Source organism: Mustela erminea, chromosome 15 (genome assembly GCF_009829155.1).
Source record: "Mustela erminea isolate mMusErm1 chromosome 15, mMusErm1.Pri, whole genome shotgun sequence".
Lineage (NCBI taxonomy): Eukaryota > Metazoa > Chordata > Mammalia > Carnivora > Mustelidae > Mustela > Mustela erminea.
This window is the reverse complement of record NC_045628.1, coordinates 79,630,137-79,648,778: the sequence shown is the minus strand read 5'-3', so window position 1 is coordinate 79,648,778 and position 18,642 is coordinate 79,630,137. Positions and strand designations below refer to the sequence as shown.

At 39.5% G+C, this 18,642-nt stretch overlaps 1 protein-coding gene across 12 annotated transcripts in view; it reads left to right on the top strand.

Annotated features, from left to right (window-relative positions):
• Positions 1 to 18,642, top strand: part of RNF6 (ring finger protein 6) — a 282,619-nt gene that overhangs the window by 16,167 nt on the left and 247,810 nt on the right. For 6 of the 12 annotated variants that reach the window (XR_004279136.1, XR_004279135.1, XR_004279133.1 and 3 more), the window contains one exon: positions 17,734 to 17,853. The exons of 3 other annotated variants lie outside the window; for them this stretch is intronic. Coding sequence is in view for 3 of the 9 variants with exons in the window: in XM_032314717.1 (XP_032170608.1) it covers positions 1,691 to 1,741 (51 nt within the window). In the remaining 6 variants the exon portion in view is untranslated. Of the gene's footprint in view, positions 1 to 1,690; positions 1,757 to 17,733; positions 18,565 to 18,642 lie in introns of those variants that run through there. 3 more of the 12 variants (XM_032314715.1, XM_032314717.1, XM_032314716.1) reach the window with 3 other exon arrangements.

The following is an 18,642-nucleotide window of genomic DNA, read 5'->3' as shown; positions in this document are numbered from 1 at the left end:
TGCAGAGTGTGTGTCTGTGTATGTATGTGTGTGAGAGAGAGATAGAAGGGGTGGGCGGAGAGAGAGAGAGAGAGAGAGAGAGAAAGAGAGATCTGAACACCCTGAATAATTTATCCAAGGTCACACAGGTTGTTATAAGCAAGACATAATATCCTTTGTAATTTTTTTAATGTCCTACTTTATTAATTACAAAGAATTATTCAAAGCTCTAACCCCTTCTTTTAACTTTCAAAATATGTCTAACTATGGGTCTTACAAGGCTAATGACTCACTCTAGGGAAAGGCCTCTTCTAACCTAGTCAGGACAAATGCTGAACCATGGGTTATCTTACTCTAGGATTTTGGGGAAGTTTGAGCTGAGTCATGCTGTTCCAAGGATTCAGTAGAGTTCCAAAGCTGGTTGGTGAGGGCTTAAACCTCAGATCTACAGCTGTCTGTTACTAATAAGTATTGGTCGCTGCTCACTTTTGATTAATTTGATTAATCTGATTAATTTTAATAGCATCTGTTAGAGCAGTGCAGGTTTCAGATCACAGGTGGGAACAGGTGCAATGAAGATGTCATTTCAGGCATTTCTCATTGTCATTCAGATAATAAGGTCCTAATTCTTTTATAATGAAGTGAATTTTTCTTAAAAAAATAAAGCTGAGAACATTCAATCTGTTATATTCATGTCCCAAATATAAACTCCTAGAATTTCAGGACTAGGAGAAGATGGGCCGTTTTCTAAGCACATTTTCTTTGGGCCCTGAAAGCCTGTACTTAATATTTCTCAATCACTAGTTGCCACACTTGCTTTTAAAGACAAATGTATCGTTTCCCTTTCACTACACACTCAATATTGTATGAGTTTGGGTCTCTGAGTAGTGAACACCCACACAGGATTACATGCAAGGGATTTACTGGGGGAACACCTGTTAAGGAGAAAGGTGAGGGAGCAGGCATAGGTGAGAACTTCCAGGCTGGGATATAGGTATGTTACCTAAGAAAGGAAGGGGGTAGGAGGAGGCTTAGGTAGGAAAAGCTTCAGACTGCAGTGGAGTTCTGAGACTCTCAGGTGGGAAGTCAAGGCTGATGGGAAAGGAATGGTCCAGCTCCAGCTCTTGTACTCAGGCTCAGTCATTGGCTAGGGCCAGCCTGGGGATCAGCATGGCAAGGGCCAGAGTACCAGGGCAGACCCAATAGTGTGACACCTGGAGGTTGACAGTCACTTATGCTCCCCCATCAAGGTTCTCTTGAGTGGTGCAGCTTCATGACCACCACAAATATTTAACGCTCTTCACTTCTAGAAACTTCTAGGTCATGGTTTGATCCTGGTTTACTCTGACTCCTTCTTTGCTCTCCAAAACCACCCATACTGGTTTTCCATTCCTTGATTCCAATTGCCATCAAATAAGTTAACATGACTCTGGATCGTATCTTAGCTTGCTTTTCTCCATATTAAATAATCTTATTCCTTTCACTGCTGTCCTTTGAATCTGCATAAGGTTTGCCAAGGCCCTTTGCCAAAACCCAGAACTGCAACCCGTGTTCTATGTGAGCAGGGTGATCTTTGGGAGTTGATTGACAATACTGAGATTAGGAACACAGATTCTGGAGACAGATATCAGCTCAAATCTCAGATTTGCCACCTAAGTGCTAGGAGAACTTGTGGAAATACTTCAACTTTCTGGTTGTTTTCCTCACTCAGGAAAATGAGTTGAATAACACTCACACCTACCCGGTGGGATTGAATGCATGAATACACTAGGAATCCATCGCCCATAGTAAGTGCTTCATAAACATCAGCATAAAATATAAGCATTATATTCAGTTTTGAGCTTTACTAATAAAAGGACTTGGGTTGCTGACTCATACCCAGTTTGTGATCCATTTGGCTAAGCCTTGAGGTACTTTTGTTCATTATTTATTCTCAGAATCTGCCAGTGTGATAATGAGGTCCCTATTTTTCCTTCCCAAATGTACCATACTATTTTTATTCTTGCTCGCTGACCCTCTGTCTCCTCCAGCTTTTCTGCAAAGTCTGTGCTTCTGGGAATCAGTTAAAGGTTTTTATTTCTGTTTTTGTTTTTGTTTTAGTGATGCTGTGAGGCAAGAGATAAGAAGCTGTCTTTTATTATTGTTAAAATAGTCCATCTCTGAGTTTTAACAGCTAATGCCTTTTCTGGATTCATAGCATTTCCTGGGTTTTCAGGAAGCTGGCATAGCCACAGAACTCTTTGATCCTTATTTCATGAATAGTAATATATTGAAAGGTTATTTGCCAAATCCAAACACGGTCCTTATTTTATCCTCTCCCATAATCAAGGGGAGGGTACAGCCCCACTCTCTAGGGCTACTAATAATAAGTAGCACATCATCTTAATTTTCTATGAAATTTCATTTTCCGAAAGAGATTTCATGCTTATTATCTCATGTGTGAACCAACTTGAGACTAGGTTGGGTAAGAATAATTTATGCTTATTTGGGAAGAAACCGAAGTATAGAAAAGTGATTAATTGGCCCAAGTCAACCAAAAGGCCAGTGGCAGTGCCAAAAACAGACCTTGGTTCTCCAAATTTGCATTGGAGGCTCTTCAGTTTGGGCCAGACTGCTTCAAGGCAGGCTAGAGCTACACTCCCAGAATAATGGCAGAAGGGCTCTCCTCCTTCTATCATGCAGGGGTCTAGAACAACATCCCTCCATAGACAGCTTGTCTTTGTCCTCCCAGTAGGGAATAAGTAGTCAGTCCCTGAAGCTTCTAGACAGGTCTCATATCTGGGTCACTGGGGTATCAGTCAACTGGCTTTTGAGGTATGAAACCAAACTTTTTGGGCAGCAACATAAAATCTCAGACACTTAATAGGCCTCATGAATTCTGAATTACTATTTTAGGAATCTGAGCCCAAGCCTGCCTGTTAGTTACACTGCTTTTAAGTAAAATCATTAATAACTCTATACTCCTAGGGACTAGTGGCCCATATGTGTTTGAATATGTTTGATCCATGTTTGGTTGCCTCAGGTGCAATTTACAAGCAATTATTTGCTGAAAGCAGTCATTTTTCTAAATGTCTTTTTTTAAAAGATTTTATTTATTTATTTGACAGACAGAGATCACAAGCAGGCAGAGAGGCAGGCAGAGAGAGAAGAGTAAGCAGGCTCCCTGCTGAGCAGAGAGCCCCATGTGGGGCTTGATCCCAGGATCCTGAGATTACGACCTGAGCCGAAGGCAGAGGCTTTAACCCACTGAGCCACCCAGGTGCCCCTCTAGATAATGTCTTAATGTAGGCTTGAATTAAAAAAGGGATTGAATCAAAGTAGGAACCTGAATTTGAGTGCTGCCATTTGTAATAGAACATTCTCGCTTATCTCTTTATTCATTTTCTGCCTTATTATTGCTGCTTGTTTAGCATCCCTTTCTCCATTCTTTTAGGGGAAATACTCTTCCTTCATTCTCTGTGTTACTGGTAGGGCTGCCGATCACAAGATCTCTTTCACTTTCTTCAGAAGGCTGCAAATGTGGCCAACTTAGCTTAGCCAGCTTCTCTTTCCAGGTCATGTGGTAAATGCATGGCTGACTTTGCAAGAAGTCACTAAATTGTTTTCCAAAATGGTCATACCATTGACATTCCTACCAGAGATGTATAAGCCAGAGCCAGCTGTGTAATTTGCTAGATCTGTTGCAAATTCAAATGTGTGGTTCACTGTTCAAAAGGCAGGAAATATAAGGCTCTTTTCTTCTGCAGTCTCTTTCTCGACTTGTCATGGTGGTTTTTATTTGTTCATGTTATTAATTATTAGCGTGAAGTTTACTGCTTCATCTTTATGTTATGCAATGTCAAAGAAATATATATATTTTATATACACATATGTGTGTGTGTGTATATATATATATATATATATATATATATATATATATATATGGAAAACTTTCTTTGTGTTATGATGTTTGGACACCTCAAATGTCTTTCTGGCTGGAGAGAGACTGCTCCCTCCTAGGCTAGTTGATTTATATTCTCCCACTCTCCCAGGACCCATTAATCATAGACTGTCGCCCGGGCCAGGCACCTGCCATCTGACATGGGACCCATTTGAACCTGAACTTCCACAAAAACAAAAACAAAATACAAAACTCTGTTAAGTCTGATCTTATTATTCCTGATCTGGGTGCTTTCATTCATTTACACTCCAGTAAACATTTGTTTCAACCAAATGTGGCAAATGCTGAGACCTGCATCAACTCCAGTAAGTACCCACATGGAAAGTATACCCCAGGGGCACCTGGGTGGCTCAGTGGGTTAAAGCCTCTGCCTTCAGCTCAGGTCATGATCCCAGGGTCCTGGGATCGAGCCCCACGTTGGGCTCTCTGCTCAATGAGGAGCCTGCTTCCTCCTCTCTCTCTCTGCCTGCCTCTCTGCCTACTTGTGATCTCTCTCAAATAAATAAAAAAAAATCTTAAAAAAAAAAAAGTATACCCCAGTCCCACATCCCTAGCCGGGGAGCTCACTGCTGGAGATGACATCACCTCAGATGATGTGGTCTCTACCCAAGACTCACCATCGGAGATGACTTTGGCCACTGCGTGAGAGATATTTCGCCCTGGATACTAAGATCACAAATGATGACCCCAGACTGCCAAATTGGACACGAGGCATGTTTGCCTGCCTTCCTTTAATAGTAGGGATTCTGTTATGTTTCTGAGTTCACTGCCCGCTTAGCCCAGGATCCTGGTATATTCCTTGCTCTCTTCTCAGATATGCATCCTGCACTCCCATGCCTAACAAGAAATCTGGTAGAAGTTACTACTATCTGTGCCATTCTAAAAATTAATGGAGATTATCATTTTCCCCAGGAGGAACTTGCTTCATATTAGTCAACACTTTGACCCTCCTACTACCCACCTGCAGCTTCCCACCGCGATCTCCCACCTTGCATCTCAGACCACCACCAAACAACTGTTTCCTCTTGGTTACACACAGAACCAGTAGTCTTAATATATACTCTATGAACTTATCATTTCATACCCTTCCACCACATAACTGCCAGACCTACCACCTTGACCTGAACATATTTCTAACAAACTTTGAACTCCTTTAAAATATTATTTAAAACCTTCAAAATTTGGGATCTATTTTTCTTGGCTAATGTCGTGTTGATGGGAAATGTAGTTATGGACCTGCCTGTGGAGACTTGTTGTACTTCTACTTCTGTTCCTCCTCTCTACTCTCATAATAGAATATTTTCTATGCTGTTTAGGGCAACTTAAGCCCTTAGTCCAAAAACCTCCATTACTATCACCCCAAACTTTCCTTAATATGATGTTAAAAATCAGAGGGCCAATTGCATTGTGTGTGTATATGTGTGTGTGTGTATTTTCCCCCTGTACATTATCACATTCTGACATCTTAAAAATATTTTCCAACTAGGGAGTACATACCCTCCTGGGCTAGCCAATTCTTTTTTATTTTAATTTATATAATTTTTTTATTTTTTTAATAAACATGTATTTTTTATCCCCAGGGGTACAGGTCTGTGAATCGCCAGGTTTACACACTTCACAGCACTCACCATAGCACATACCCTCCCCAATGTCCATAACCCCACCCCCATCTCTCCACCCCCCTCCCCCCAGCAACTCTCAGTTTGTTTTGTGAGATTAAGAGTCAGTTATGGTTTGTCTCCCTCCCAATCCCATCTTGTTTCATTTATTCTTCTCCTACCCCCTTAAGCCCCCATGTTGCATCTCCACTTCCGCATACCAGGGCGATCATATGATAGTTGTCTTTCTCCACTTGACTTATTTCGCTAAGCATGATACCCTCTAATTCCATCCACGTCATCGCAAATGGCAAGATTTCATTTCTTTTGATGGCTGCATAGTATTCCATTGTGTATATATACCACATCTTCTTTATACATTCATCTGTTGATGGACATCTAGGTTCTTTCCATAGTTGGCTATTGTAGACATTGCTGCTAAAAACATTTGGGTGCACGTGCCCCTTCGGATCACTACGTTTATATCTTTAGGGTAAATACCCAGTAGTGCTATTGCTGGGTCATAGGGTAGTTCTATTTTCAACATTTTGAGGAACCTACATGTTGTTTTCCAGAGTGGTTGCACCAGCTTGCATTCCCACCGACAGTGGAGGAGGGTTCCCCTTTCTCCGCATCCTCGCCAGCATCTGTCATCTCCTGACTTGTTAATTTTAGCCATTCTGACTGGTGTGAGGGATATCTCACTGTGGTTTTAATTTGTATTTCCCTGATGCCGAGTGGTATGGAGCACTTTTTCATGTGTCTGTTAGCCATCTGGATGTCTTCTTTGCAGAAATGTCTGTTCATGTCTTCTGCCCATTTCTTGATTGGATTATTTGTTCTTTGGGTGTTGAGTTTGCTAAGTTCTTTATAGATTTTGGACACTAGCCCTTTATCTGATATGTCGTTTGCGAATATCTTCTCCCATTCTGTCAGTTGTCTTTTGGTTTTGTTAACTGTTTCCTTTGCTGTGCAAAAGCTTTTGATCTTGATAAAATCCCAATAGTTCATTTTTGCCCTTGCTTCCCTTGCCTTTGGCGATATTCCTAGGAAGATGTTGCTGTGGCTGAGGTCGAAGAGGTTGCTGCCTGTGTTCTCCTCAAGGATTTTGATGGATTCCTTTCTCACATTGAGGTCCTTCATCCATTTTGAGTCTATTTTCATGTGTGGTGTAAGGAAATGGTTCAATTTCATTTTTCTGCATGTGGCTGTCCAATTTTCCCAACACCATTTATTGAAGAGGCGGTCTTTTTTCCATTGGACATTCTTTCCTGCTTTGTCAAAGATTAGTTGACCATAGAACTGAGGGTCTATTTCTGGGCTCTCTTTTCTGTTCCATTGATCTATGTGTCTGTTTTGTGCCAGTACCATGCTGTCTTGAGGATGACGGCTTTGTAATAGAGCTTGAAGTCCAGAATTGTGATGCCACCAACTTTGGCTTTCTTTTTCAATATTCCTTTGGCTATTCGAGGTCTTTTCTGGTCCCATATAAATTTTAGGATTATTTGTTCCATTTCTTTGAAAAAGATGGGTGGTACTTTGATAGGAATTGCATTAAATGTGTAGATTGCTTTAGGTAGCATAGACATTTTCACAATATTTATTCTTCCAATCCAGGAGCATGGAACATTTTCCCATTTCTTTGTGTCTTCCTCAATTTCTTTCATGAGTGCTTTATAGTTTTCTGTGTATAGATTCTTTGCCTCTTTGGCTAGGTTTATTCCTAGGTATGTTATGGTTTGGGGTGCAATTGAAAATGGGATTGACTCCTAAATTTCTCTTTCTTCTGTCTTGTTGGTGTAGAGAAATGCAACTGATTTCTGGGCATTGATTTTATATCCTGACACTTTACTGAATTCCTGTACCAGTTTTAGCAGTTTTGAAGTGGAGTCTTTTGGGATTTCCACATATAGTATCATATCATCTACAAAGAGTGATAGTTTGACTTCTTCTTTGCCGATTTGGATGCCTTTAATTTCCTTTTGTTGTCTGATTGCTGAGGCTAGGACTTCTAGCACTATGTTGAATAGCAGTGGTGATAATGGACATCCCTACCGTGTTCCTGACCTTAGTGGAAAAGCTCTCAGTTTTTCTCCATTGAGAATGCTATTTGCGGTGGGTTTTTCATAGATGGCTTTGATGATATTGAGGTATGTGCCCTCTATCCCTACACTTTGAAGAGTTTGATCAGGAAGGGATGCTTCACTTTGTCAAATGCTTTTTCAGCATCTATTGAGAGTATCATATGGTTCTTGTTCTTTCTTTTATTGATGTGTTGTATCACATTGATTGATTTGTGGATGTTGAACCAACCTTGCGGCCCTGGAATAAATCCCACTTGGTTGTGGTGAATGATCCTTTTAATGTACTGTTGAATCCTATTGGCTAGTATTTTGGTGAGAATTTTTTGCATCTGTGTTCATCAAGGATATTGTTCTGTAGTTCTTTTTTTTGATGGGATCCTTGTCTGGTTTTGGGATCAAGGTGATGTTGGCCTCGTAAAATGAGTTTGGAAGTTTTCCTTCCATTTCTATTTTTTTGGAATAGTTTCAGGAGAACAGGCATTAGTTCTTCTTTAAATGTTTGGTAGAATTCTCCCGGGAAGCCGTCTGGCCCTGGGCTTTTGTTTGTTTGGAGATTTTTGATGACTGTTTCAATCTCCTTACTGGTTATGGGTCTGTTCAGGCTTTCTATTTCTTCCTGGTTCAGTTGTGGTAGTTTATGTCTCTAGGAATGCATCCATTTCTTCCAGATTGTCAAATTTGTTGGCGTAGAGTTGCTCATAGTATGTTCTTATAATTGTTTGTATTTCTTTGGTGTTAGTTGTGATCTCCCTTCTTTCATTCATGATTTTATTTATTTGGGTCCTTTCTCTTTTCTTTTGGATAAGTCTGGCCAGGGGTTTATCAATCTTATTAATTCTTTCAAAGAACCAGCTCCTAGTTTCATTGATTTGTTCTATTGGTTTTTTTGTTTGTTTGTTTGTTTGTTTCTATTTCATTGATTTCTGCTCTGATCTTTATGACTTCTCTTTTCCTGCTGGGTTTAGGATTTCTTTCTTGTTCTTTCTCCAGCTCCTTTAGGTGTAGGGTTAGGTTGTGTACCTGAGACCTTTTCTTGTTTCTTGAGAAAGGCTGGTACCGCTATATATTTTCCTCTCAGGACTGCCTTTGCTGTGTCCCACAGATTTTGGACTATTGTGTTTTCATTATCATTTGTTTCCATGAATTTTTCAATTCTTCTTTAATTTCCTGGTTGACCCATTCATTTTTTAGAAGGATGCTGTTTAGTCTCCATGTATTTGGGTTCTTTCCAAATTTCCTCTTGTGATTGAGATCTAGCTTCAGAACATTGTGGTCTGAAAATAGGCAGGGAATGATCCCAATCTTTTGATACCGGTTGAGACCTGATTTAGGACCGAGGATGTGATCTATTCTGGAGAATGTTCCATGTGCACTAGAGAAGAATATGTATTCTGTTGCTTTGGGATGAAATGTTCTGAATATATCTGTGATATCAATCTGGTCCAGTGTGTCATTTAAGGCCTTTATTTCCTTGTTGATCTTTTGCTTGGATGATCTGTCCATTTCAGTGAGGGGCATGTTAAAGTCCCCTACTATTATTGTATTATTGTTGATGTGTTTCTTTGATTTTGTTATTAATTGGTTTATATAGTTGGCTGCTCCCATGTTGGGGGCATAGATATTTAAAATTGTTAGATCTTCTTGTTGGACAAATCCTTTGAGTATGATATAGTGTCCTTCCCCATCTCTTATTATAGTCTTTGGCTTAAAATCTAATTGATCTGATAGAAGGATTGCTACTCCTGCTTTCTTCTGATGTCCATTAGCATGGTAACTTCTTTTCCACCCCCTCACTTTAAATCTGGAGGTGTCTTCGGGTTTAAAATGAGTTTTTGGTAGGCAACATATAGATGGGTTTTGTTTTTTTGTCCGTTCTGATACCCTGTGTCTTTTGATTGGGGCATTTAGCCCATTAACATTCAGGGTAACTATTGAGAGATATGAATTTAGTGCCATTGTATTGCCTGTAGGGTGACTGTTACTGTATATTGTCCTGTTCCTTTCTGATCTACTACATTTAGGCTCTCTCTTTGCTTAGAGGACCCCTTTCAAGATTTCCTGTAGAGCTGGTTTGGTGTTTGCAAATTCTTTCCGTTTTTGTTTGTCCTGGAAGCTTTTTATCTCTCCTTCTATTTTCAATGATAGCCTAACTGGATATAGTATTCTTGGCTGCATGTTTTTCTCGTTTAGTGCTCTGAATATATCATGCCAGCTCTTTCTGGCCTGCCTGGTCTCTGTGGATAAGTCTGCTGCCAATCTAATATTTTTACCATTGAATGTTACAGACTTCTTTTCCCGGGCTGCTTTCAGGATTTTCTCTTTGTCACTAAGACTTGTAAATTTTACTATTAGGTGATGGGGTGTGGACCTATTCTTGTTGATTTTCATGGGGGTTCTCTGTGCCTCCTGGATTTTGATGCTTGTTCCCTTTGCCATATTGGGGATATTCTCTCCAATAATTCTCTCCAGTATACCTTCTGCTCCCCTCTCTCTTTCTTCTTCTGGGATCCCCATTATTCTAATGTTCTTTCGTCTTATGGTGTCACTTATCTCTCGAATTCTCCCTTAGTGGTCCAGTAGCTGTTTGTCCCTCTTTTGCTCAGCTTCTTTATTCTCTGTCATTTTGTCTTCTGTATGGCTAATTCTTTCTTCTGCCTCATTTATCCTAGCAGTGAGAGCCTCCATTTTTGATTGCACCTCATTAATAGCTTTTTTGATTTCAACTTGGTTAGATTTTAGTTCTTTATTTCTCCAGAAAGGGCTTTTATATCTCCCAAGAGGGTTTCTCTAATATCTTCCATGCCTTTTTTGAGCCCAGCTAGAACATTGAGTATCGTCATTCTGAACTCTGGATCTGATATATTACCAATGTCTGTATTGATTAGGTCCCTAGCTTTCAGTACTGCCTCTTGTTCTTTTTTTTGTGGTGAATTTTTCCGCCTTGTCATTTTGTCCAGATAAGAGTATATGAAGGAGCAAGTAAAATACCAAAAGGGTGGCAACAACCCCAGGAAAATATGCTTTAACCAAATCAGAAGAGACCCCAAATCGTGGGGGGTAGGGGGGAGAAAAGGGATAAAAAGAGGTTCAGAAAAAAAAAATAAAAGAAAAGAAGCAATTAAAAAAAAAGAAAATGAATAAAGAAAAATTATAAAAAAGGAAAATATATATATTAGATAAACTAGTTAAAAAACGTTAAAAAAGAAAAGGGTAAAAGTTAAAAAAAATTTAGCAGAAGAAGAGAAAAAAATTGAAAAAGAAAAAGAAATTAAATTAACTACAAGACTAAAGAATCACAGGGAGAAAGCCATGAGTTCCGTGCTTTGCTTTCTCCTCCTCTGGAATTCTGCTGCTCTCTTTGGTATTTAAACTGCACTCCTTGGTAGGTGAACTTGGTCCTGGCTGGATTTCTTATTGATCTTCTGGGGAAGGGGCCTGTTATAGTGATTCTCAAATGTCTTTGCCCCAGGCGGAATTGCAGCGCCCTTACCAGGGGCCGGGCTGAGTAAGCTGCTCGGCTTTGCTTTCTGGAGCTTTTATTCCCTGAGCGCTTTCCATAGAGTTCCGGAGGATGGCAATGAAAATGGCGGCCTCCCGGTCTCCGGCCCGGAGAAGCCGAGAACCCGGGGCCCCACTCCTCAGTGTGCCCTCAGAGAACAGCGCTCAATTACTCCTGTCTCCGTGGCCCCCGGCCGCGCTCCGAGTTCACCGAGCCTGCGACCGGTTCAAGGTAACTCTGAGCTGGGAGCTCCCTCTCAGCTCTGTCTCTGTAGCCGGCTTCCCCGTTCTAATACCTGTAAGCGACACTCAGACACCCCCGATCCTTCTGTGACCCTGTGGGACCTGAGGCCACGCTGACCCTGCGTGGGCTTCACCCTGGTTTAGCCTCTGGAGCAGTGTCCCTCAGCGGAACAGACTTTTAAAAGTCCCGATTTTGTGCTTCGTTGCTCCGCCGCTTGCCGGGAGCCGGCCCCTCCCCCCAGGGTCTATCTTCCCGTCGCCTTGGATTCACTTCTTCGCCGGTCCTACCTTTCAGAAAGTGGTTGATTTTCTGTTTCTAGAATTGCTGTTCTTCTTCTCTTCGATCTGCTGTTGGATTTGTAGGTGTTTGCAATCTTTAGATAAGTTATCTAGCTGATCTCCAGCTAGCTGAAGTAGTCTCAGCCTGCTACTTCTCCGCCATCTTGACTCCTCCCTCTGGGCTAGCCAATTCTTAAAGATAGCAATGAATTCAGCCTGAGCATGCTGTTGATACACGAGCTGTCCAATCCAGAGCTATACCTCCTCTCCCTGGCCCATCGCACCCCAGTAGGCTATATTCCTTTAACTTTATCTTGACACGTTTTCAGGTAACTAGGGACCACCCCGGTAGTTCAAAGCCTCCAGAAATGATTCAGATTAGTCTATCCTACGTTGTTCTCTTGCCCTGTCTTGACTGCTCCAAGGAAACACCAATAAAGACCCTGGTCTAAGTGCACCCCTTCTGGCCCCACACCCCGCTGGCACATGTAACCACCCCCACTCTTGTTTTCTGCCTCTTGACCACTCTGGTATCTCAGATTTCACCTTGTGCACCTCCTGTCTCTAGGACCCGTAAGAGTAATTACCTTTGTTTTGTCTTGAGCTACTCCTTGTCTCCGCTTGTGTCTGTACCTGACTGATGGTCTCATGAAAGAATCCCAAACAGCCAGTTTTAGGTACAAATCCAATAGCTTTTAGCTTGTATGTGGAATCACTGAAATTACACAGTTTGGAGTTTACAGAACATATATTTAATCAGCTCTTAGGAAAGCAGTAGAAACACTGCACAAAACTAAGTCAACTCTATTTCTCTTCTTGACACATGCACTTTGTAGCAAGGCTACCTTAGGCTTAGTGATGACTGAGAAAGAGCTGAAAGGAGCAGGAACTCTAGCTGTCTGATCTTTTTTGTTCCTTTTAGGTCCTAGGTCTTCATTCCCAGTGTAAGTAGTTGGCTAACACAGGGGGTAACACAAGTGACAAAGCATTCTTTGGTGTTTCATGTTTCTTAGAATGCTACTGCCCCTTTCTTCATTCAAAGGAAGTTCTGGTTCAAATGGCAAATATGGCTTCTTGAGTAGGATTGCCCGTGTTAGCAAGTAAAAACCCGAGATAAACGATTAAATTTAGGTCTCAGAGAAACCACAAATCATTTCTATGGTACAAGTACATCCCAAATCCTGCATGGGACACACTGTATTTTACCTGGCAACTCTGTGTCTTAGGGCTATCAGTGTCCCAGATTTCTCAGTCAGACATGCAACATAATTAGTTTTTTAAAACTGTGTAAAATACATGGAACCATTAAGCATTTTAAAGTGTCCATTCAGTGGCAATGAGTACACTTAAACTGTTGCGCAATTGTTACCCACAGAACTCTTTTCATCTTGCAAAATGGAAACTCTATAGCATTAAACACAAACTCTTCATTTCCCCCTTGCCCCAGCCCCTTGGCAACCACCATTCTACTCTCTGTCTTTATGAATTTAGCTGCATTAAGTACTTCAGATGAGTAGGATCATGTAGTATTTTTTTTTTACAGCATTTTAAAGCCCTTTTGCAACTCATTATGTCACTTAGCATAATGTCTTCGAGGTTCATCCATGTTGTACCATGTGTCAGAATTTCCTTTTTTAAGGCTGACTAATATTCCATTGTACACGCATGCCACATTTTGTTTACCCAGTCATCCACTGATTGATACTTGCATTTCTTCTACATTTTAGGTATTGTAAATAATGCCTCCACGGATATGGGTGTACAAATTCTCTGCTTTCATTTCTTTTGGGATACATACCCATAGATGGGATTGTTAGATCATATGATAATCCTATTTTAATTTTCTGAGGAACAACATGATTAGTTTTTATTTGCTTCGATTCTTGTTGAATGCTCATGCATTGCATTCACCAGAATTCTGTGCTCATGGGACACTGCAAACACCATGTCTAAACGAGGCAGGAAGGAACACACAGGCATTTCCTCTGCTCACATGCATTTTCCATTGTTTCATTGGACTTCACTTAGAAAACACTAACTCAAAGGTAAAGTTGTCTGGCTCTTGGATTTTAGCCATTGTATGGTTGTGAAATGGTATCTCATTGTAGTTTTAATTTGAATTTTCATGATGATTAATGAGGTTGACAATCTTTTTTTTCTGTACTTGTCAGCTCTTTATACCTCTTCTATTTAGTCCTGTCTTTATATAGTTATATATGTTTCCCATCCCCCCCATTGGTTTATCTTGTTAGTGTTGAGTTGTAAGAGTTCCTTATGTATTATGAGTATCAGTCACTTGTGATCCATATCTATGTGTGTGATACTAGATTCTAGATGCATAGATGCTATGTGTGTATCTATGTAGTTATCTATAATATATATATATATATATATATCAATATACATACATACCATACATAAATATATACACATTATGGATGTTTTTTCCTCCCAGGGTCTGACTTGCTTTTTCATTTTCTTACTCGCATCTTTGAAGGAGAATGTTTTTAATTTTGGTGAAGTCCAAATTATCAGTGTTTGTCTTTTATCATTTATGCTGTTTGTGTCTTACCTAAGAATCTTTGCCTAATCCCAAATCACAGAGATTTCTTCCCTCCTCCTTCTCTTGTAATGTCTTCCTCCCCTACCACCTTCTCTTAGTCTTCTTTAGCTGTTATATTTTAAATCTATGATCCATTTTGAGCTTATTTTTTTGGGTCGTGGGACATAAGAATCAAGATTAATTTTTTTGTTTGTTTTTGAATATGGATACTCTCTTGTTTCAACTCCGTATGCTGAAAAGACTATCCTTCCCACTGAACTCTTTGGTGAGAATTAGTAAATGTGTATGTGTGAGTCTATTGCTAGGTTCTCTGTTCTGTTGTGTTGTTTTATATATCTTTTCTTACACCATACTCTATTCTTTTGGCTATGTTAGATCCTTTGTGCTGTCAGATAGATTTTATAATCAGCTTGTTAATATCTATGTAAAAGAAGGTTGTGGCTGTGGGGAGGGACACCTGGCTGTCTCAGTCAGAAGAGAATCTGATTCTTGATCTCGGGGTCATGAGTTCAAGACCCAAGTTGGGTGTAAATAAAAAACTTTTAAGTCCCTCTCCACCAAGGATGTTGGCATTTTGATTGGGAATGCATTGAGTCTATAGATTGGGACTATACAATTGGGAGAGAAATGACATCTTAAAAAACATTGAATCTTTCAATCTATCAATATTGTATATATCTCCATTTATTTAGGTTTTCTTTAATTTCATCAATGATTTGTATTTTTTTTTAGTGTATTTTGTATATTTTGTTAAATTTATGCCCAAGTATTTTGGGTTGTCTGAAGTCATTGTAAATGCTATTTTTGTACAATTTTAATTTCTAGCTCTTCATTACTAGCATATAGAAATGCAATTGGTTTTTGTATTTTGAGCTTATATTCTCTGATTTTGCTAAACTCCCTTATTCTAGTAGCTTTTTAAAGATTCTTATATTCTTTTGATGGCTGCATAGTATTCCATTGTGTATATATACCACCTCTTCTTTATCCATTCATCTGTTGATGGACATCTAGGTTCTTTCCATAGTTTGGCTATTGTGAACATTGCTGCTATAAACATTCTGGTGCACGTGCCCCTTTGGATCACTATGTTTGTATCTTTAGGGTAAATACCCAGTAGTGCAATTGCTGGGTCATAGGGCAGTTCTATTTTCAACATTTTGAGGAACCTCCATACTGTTTTCCAGAGTGGTTGCACCAGCTTGCATTCCCACCAACAGTGTAGGAGGGTTCCCCTTTCTCCGCATCCTCGCCAGCATCTGTCATTTCCTGACTTGTTAACTTTAGCCATTCTGACTGGTGTGAGGTGATATCTCATTGTGGTTTTGATTTGTATTTCCCTGATGCTGAGTGATATGGAGCACTTTTTCATGTGTCTGTTGGCCATCTGGATGTCTTCTTTGCAGAAATGTCTGTTCATGTCCTCTGCCCATTTCTTGATTGGATTATTTGTTCTTTGCGATAACATGGATGGAACTAGAGCGTATCATGCTTAGTGAAATAAGTCAAGTGGAGAAAGACAACTATCATATGATCTCCCTGATATGAGGAAGTGGTGATGCAACATGGGGGCTTAAGTGGGTAGGAGAAGAATAAATGAAACAAGATGGGATTGGGAGGGAGACAAACCATAAGTGACTCTTAATCTCACAAAACAAACTGAGGGTTGCTGGGGGGAGGGGGGTTGGGAGAAGGGGGGTGGGGTTATGGACATTGGGGAGGGTGTGTGCTTTGGTGAGTGCTGTGAAGTGTGTAAACCTGGTGATTCACAGACCTGTACCCCTGGGGATAAAAATATATGTTTATAAAAAATAAAAAATAAAAAAAAGATTCTTATATTCTGTGTACCAATCATTTCATATGCAAATACATTTTTTCCCCTTTTTGATATGTATGCCTTTTTTTTTTTCCTTCTTGTCCTGTAACACTGGGACTCCCATTACTTTTAGTTAATTGAAAATATTTTATTTCTCCCCTATCTCTGAAGGTTTCCTTCTCTGGACATAACATTCTGGATTGATAAAGTTTCACTTTCAACACTTTGTTGATTTTGTATCTTTGACTTCTGGCCCTATATTATTTCTCATCAGAAACAATGTGCGTTTGTGATATCTTCTTTCTCTTGCTGCTTTCAAGACATTTTCTTTATCTTTGGTTCTCAGCAGTGTGACTACAATGTATCTGGGTAGTTTTATTTAAATTTATTTTATTTGATGTTCAGTGAACTTTTTGGATCTGTGAGCTTTAATCAAATTTTGGAAAACTTTGGTCATTATATCTTTAAATATTTTTATGACTCTTTCTAATTCTCTTTTACTTTTGGGTCTTCTATTATATATATATCTTAATCTGCTTGGCATGTCCCCCCACAGGATGCTTGGTTTATCTTGTCAGGATTTGACTGATAAGAATAACTCATATAACATGTCCAAGGAAAATTAGGTTCAAATAAATCAGGTCATCTTTAGAGAAATTACAAAAGATGGTCCTGTACGTGACTGTGTGTATGTGTGGGTGTGTGTGTATATAAGAGGGGAGATAATGGGGTTTACATATCATCCCATGATGGTACAATGGTTAGGACTATTAGCTCTGCAGACAGACACACTGGTTTCAAATTCTGGTTTTGCAACTGAATTACTGTGTGACCTTGAGCAAGTTACTTAGCTTCTTGAAGCCTCAGTTTCTTATCAATGAAATGGGAACAATATTAGCATAGGTGTAACTCAGAGGGAGATATTGTGGGTTCGTTTCCAGATCACTGCAATAGAGCTAATATTGCAATAAGTATAATATTGCAATGAGTCAAGTAAATTCCTTGGTTTTGCAGTGCATATAAAAATTATGTTTACACTATGCTGTAGACTATTAAGTGTGTAATAGCATTATGTCTAAAAAAAACAATGTGCATACTTTAATGAAAAATACTTTATTGCTAAAAAATGCTAACCATTATCTTTCAGTGAGTCATAATCAATGATTATAGATTACCATAACATATATAATAATGAAGAAGTTTGAAATATTGCAAGAATTACAAAAAAGTGACACAGACACAAAATGAGCAAATGCTGTTGGAAAAATGATACTCACATACTTACTTGATGCAGGATTGCCACAAATCTTCAGTTTATAAAAATTGCAGTATATATAAAGTGTGGTGTTCATGCACCTAATTTATGGAGCTATAGAAAGGAAGAATGGTATTTTGTTGTTTGAATTAGCATTTTTTTAAATTCATGAGGCTGAGCATCTTTGAATGTAATTATAAGTCGTATTTTTCCCCATGAATTGCCTGCTGACATTGTTGTGCATTTACATATATTCATTGAATTAATATTCATTAGGTTATGAGTTTTTTATTACCTTAGTATGAAATTAAAATACAAAGATGTAGTATTGCAACTATATCTTACTCATTTACTATTTTGTTGATTATATGTGTTAAAAATTCTTATTCTTAGTTCAATTTTTACAAACTTTATTAATTTTTTGTTAAGAAATGTTTAATTATTATAAAATAAAATCTGACAATATTTCTCTTTATAGCTGTTGGACTGAGGGACTCCATTACCAGCTGGTAATTGGCCAGAGGCCACACTCAGTCCCTTGCCACATGGGCCTCTCCAACATGGCAGCTTAGTTCATCAAAACATGCGAGCTAAGAAGGTAACAGAGTCTGCTAATAAGACAGAAGTCACAGTATTATGCAATCTACTCAGCAAATTAGCATCCTGTCATCTTTGTCATTTTCTGTTGGTTAGAAGCAGGCCGTTGGGTCCAGCCCACCCTCAAGAGGAGGGGATTCCAAAAGGGAATGATTACCAGGAGACGGGGTACTCCTCTTTTTCCTTTGCCTGCACATCCAACCCATCAGCAAATCCTACTGGCTCTGCCTTCCACATATTCAGAAACAACCACTTTCTCACTACCTTCACAGCAATCACTCTGGTCTGAGCCATTACTCTCTTTCAGCTGGAGTAATGCAATAGCCTTCTAATAGGTCTCCCTGCTCCTGATTTTGCCTTCATGGACTCTATTTCCAAAACGAAAACTAGAGAGATTCCATTTAAAATTTGATCATGCCACTTCCCATCTGACTTGAAAAAACCAAGGTTCTTATAATGGCCATCAGCCTTCTATCCCTGGCTACCTCTCTGGCCTTATTTCCTATTATTCTCCCCTGCACTCACTGCACATCAGCCGCTCCTTGCTATTTCTGAAACAAGTATGCTCCCATTTTAGGGCTTTGTATTAAATACTACTTCTGCCTGAAATTTTCCTCCTCCATAACTGCATAGTACCTTCCTACCTTATTTATTTATTTTTTTATTTCACAGAGAGAGAGAGAGAGAGAGATCACAAGCAGGCAGAGAGGCAGGCAGAGAGAAGGGGAAGCAGGCTCACTGCTGAGCAGAGAGCCCGATGTGGGGCTCGATCCCAGGACCCTGAGATCAT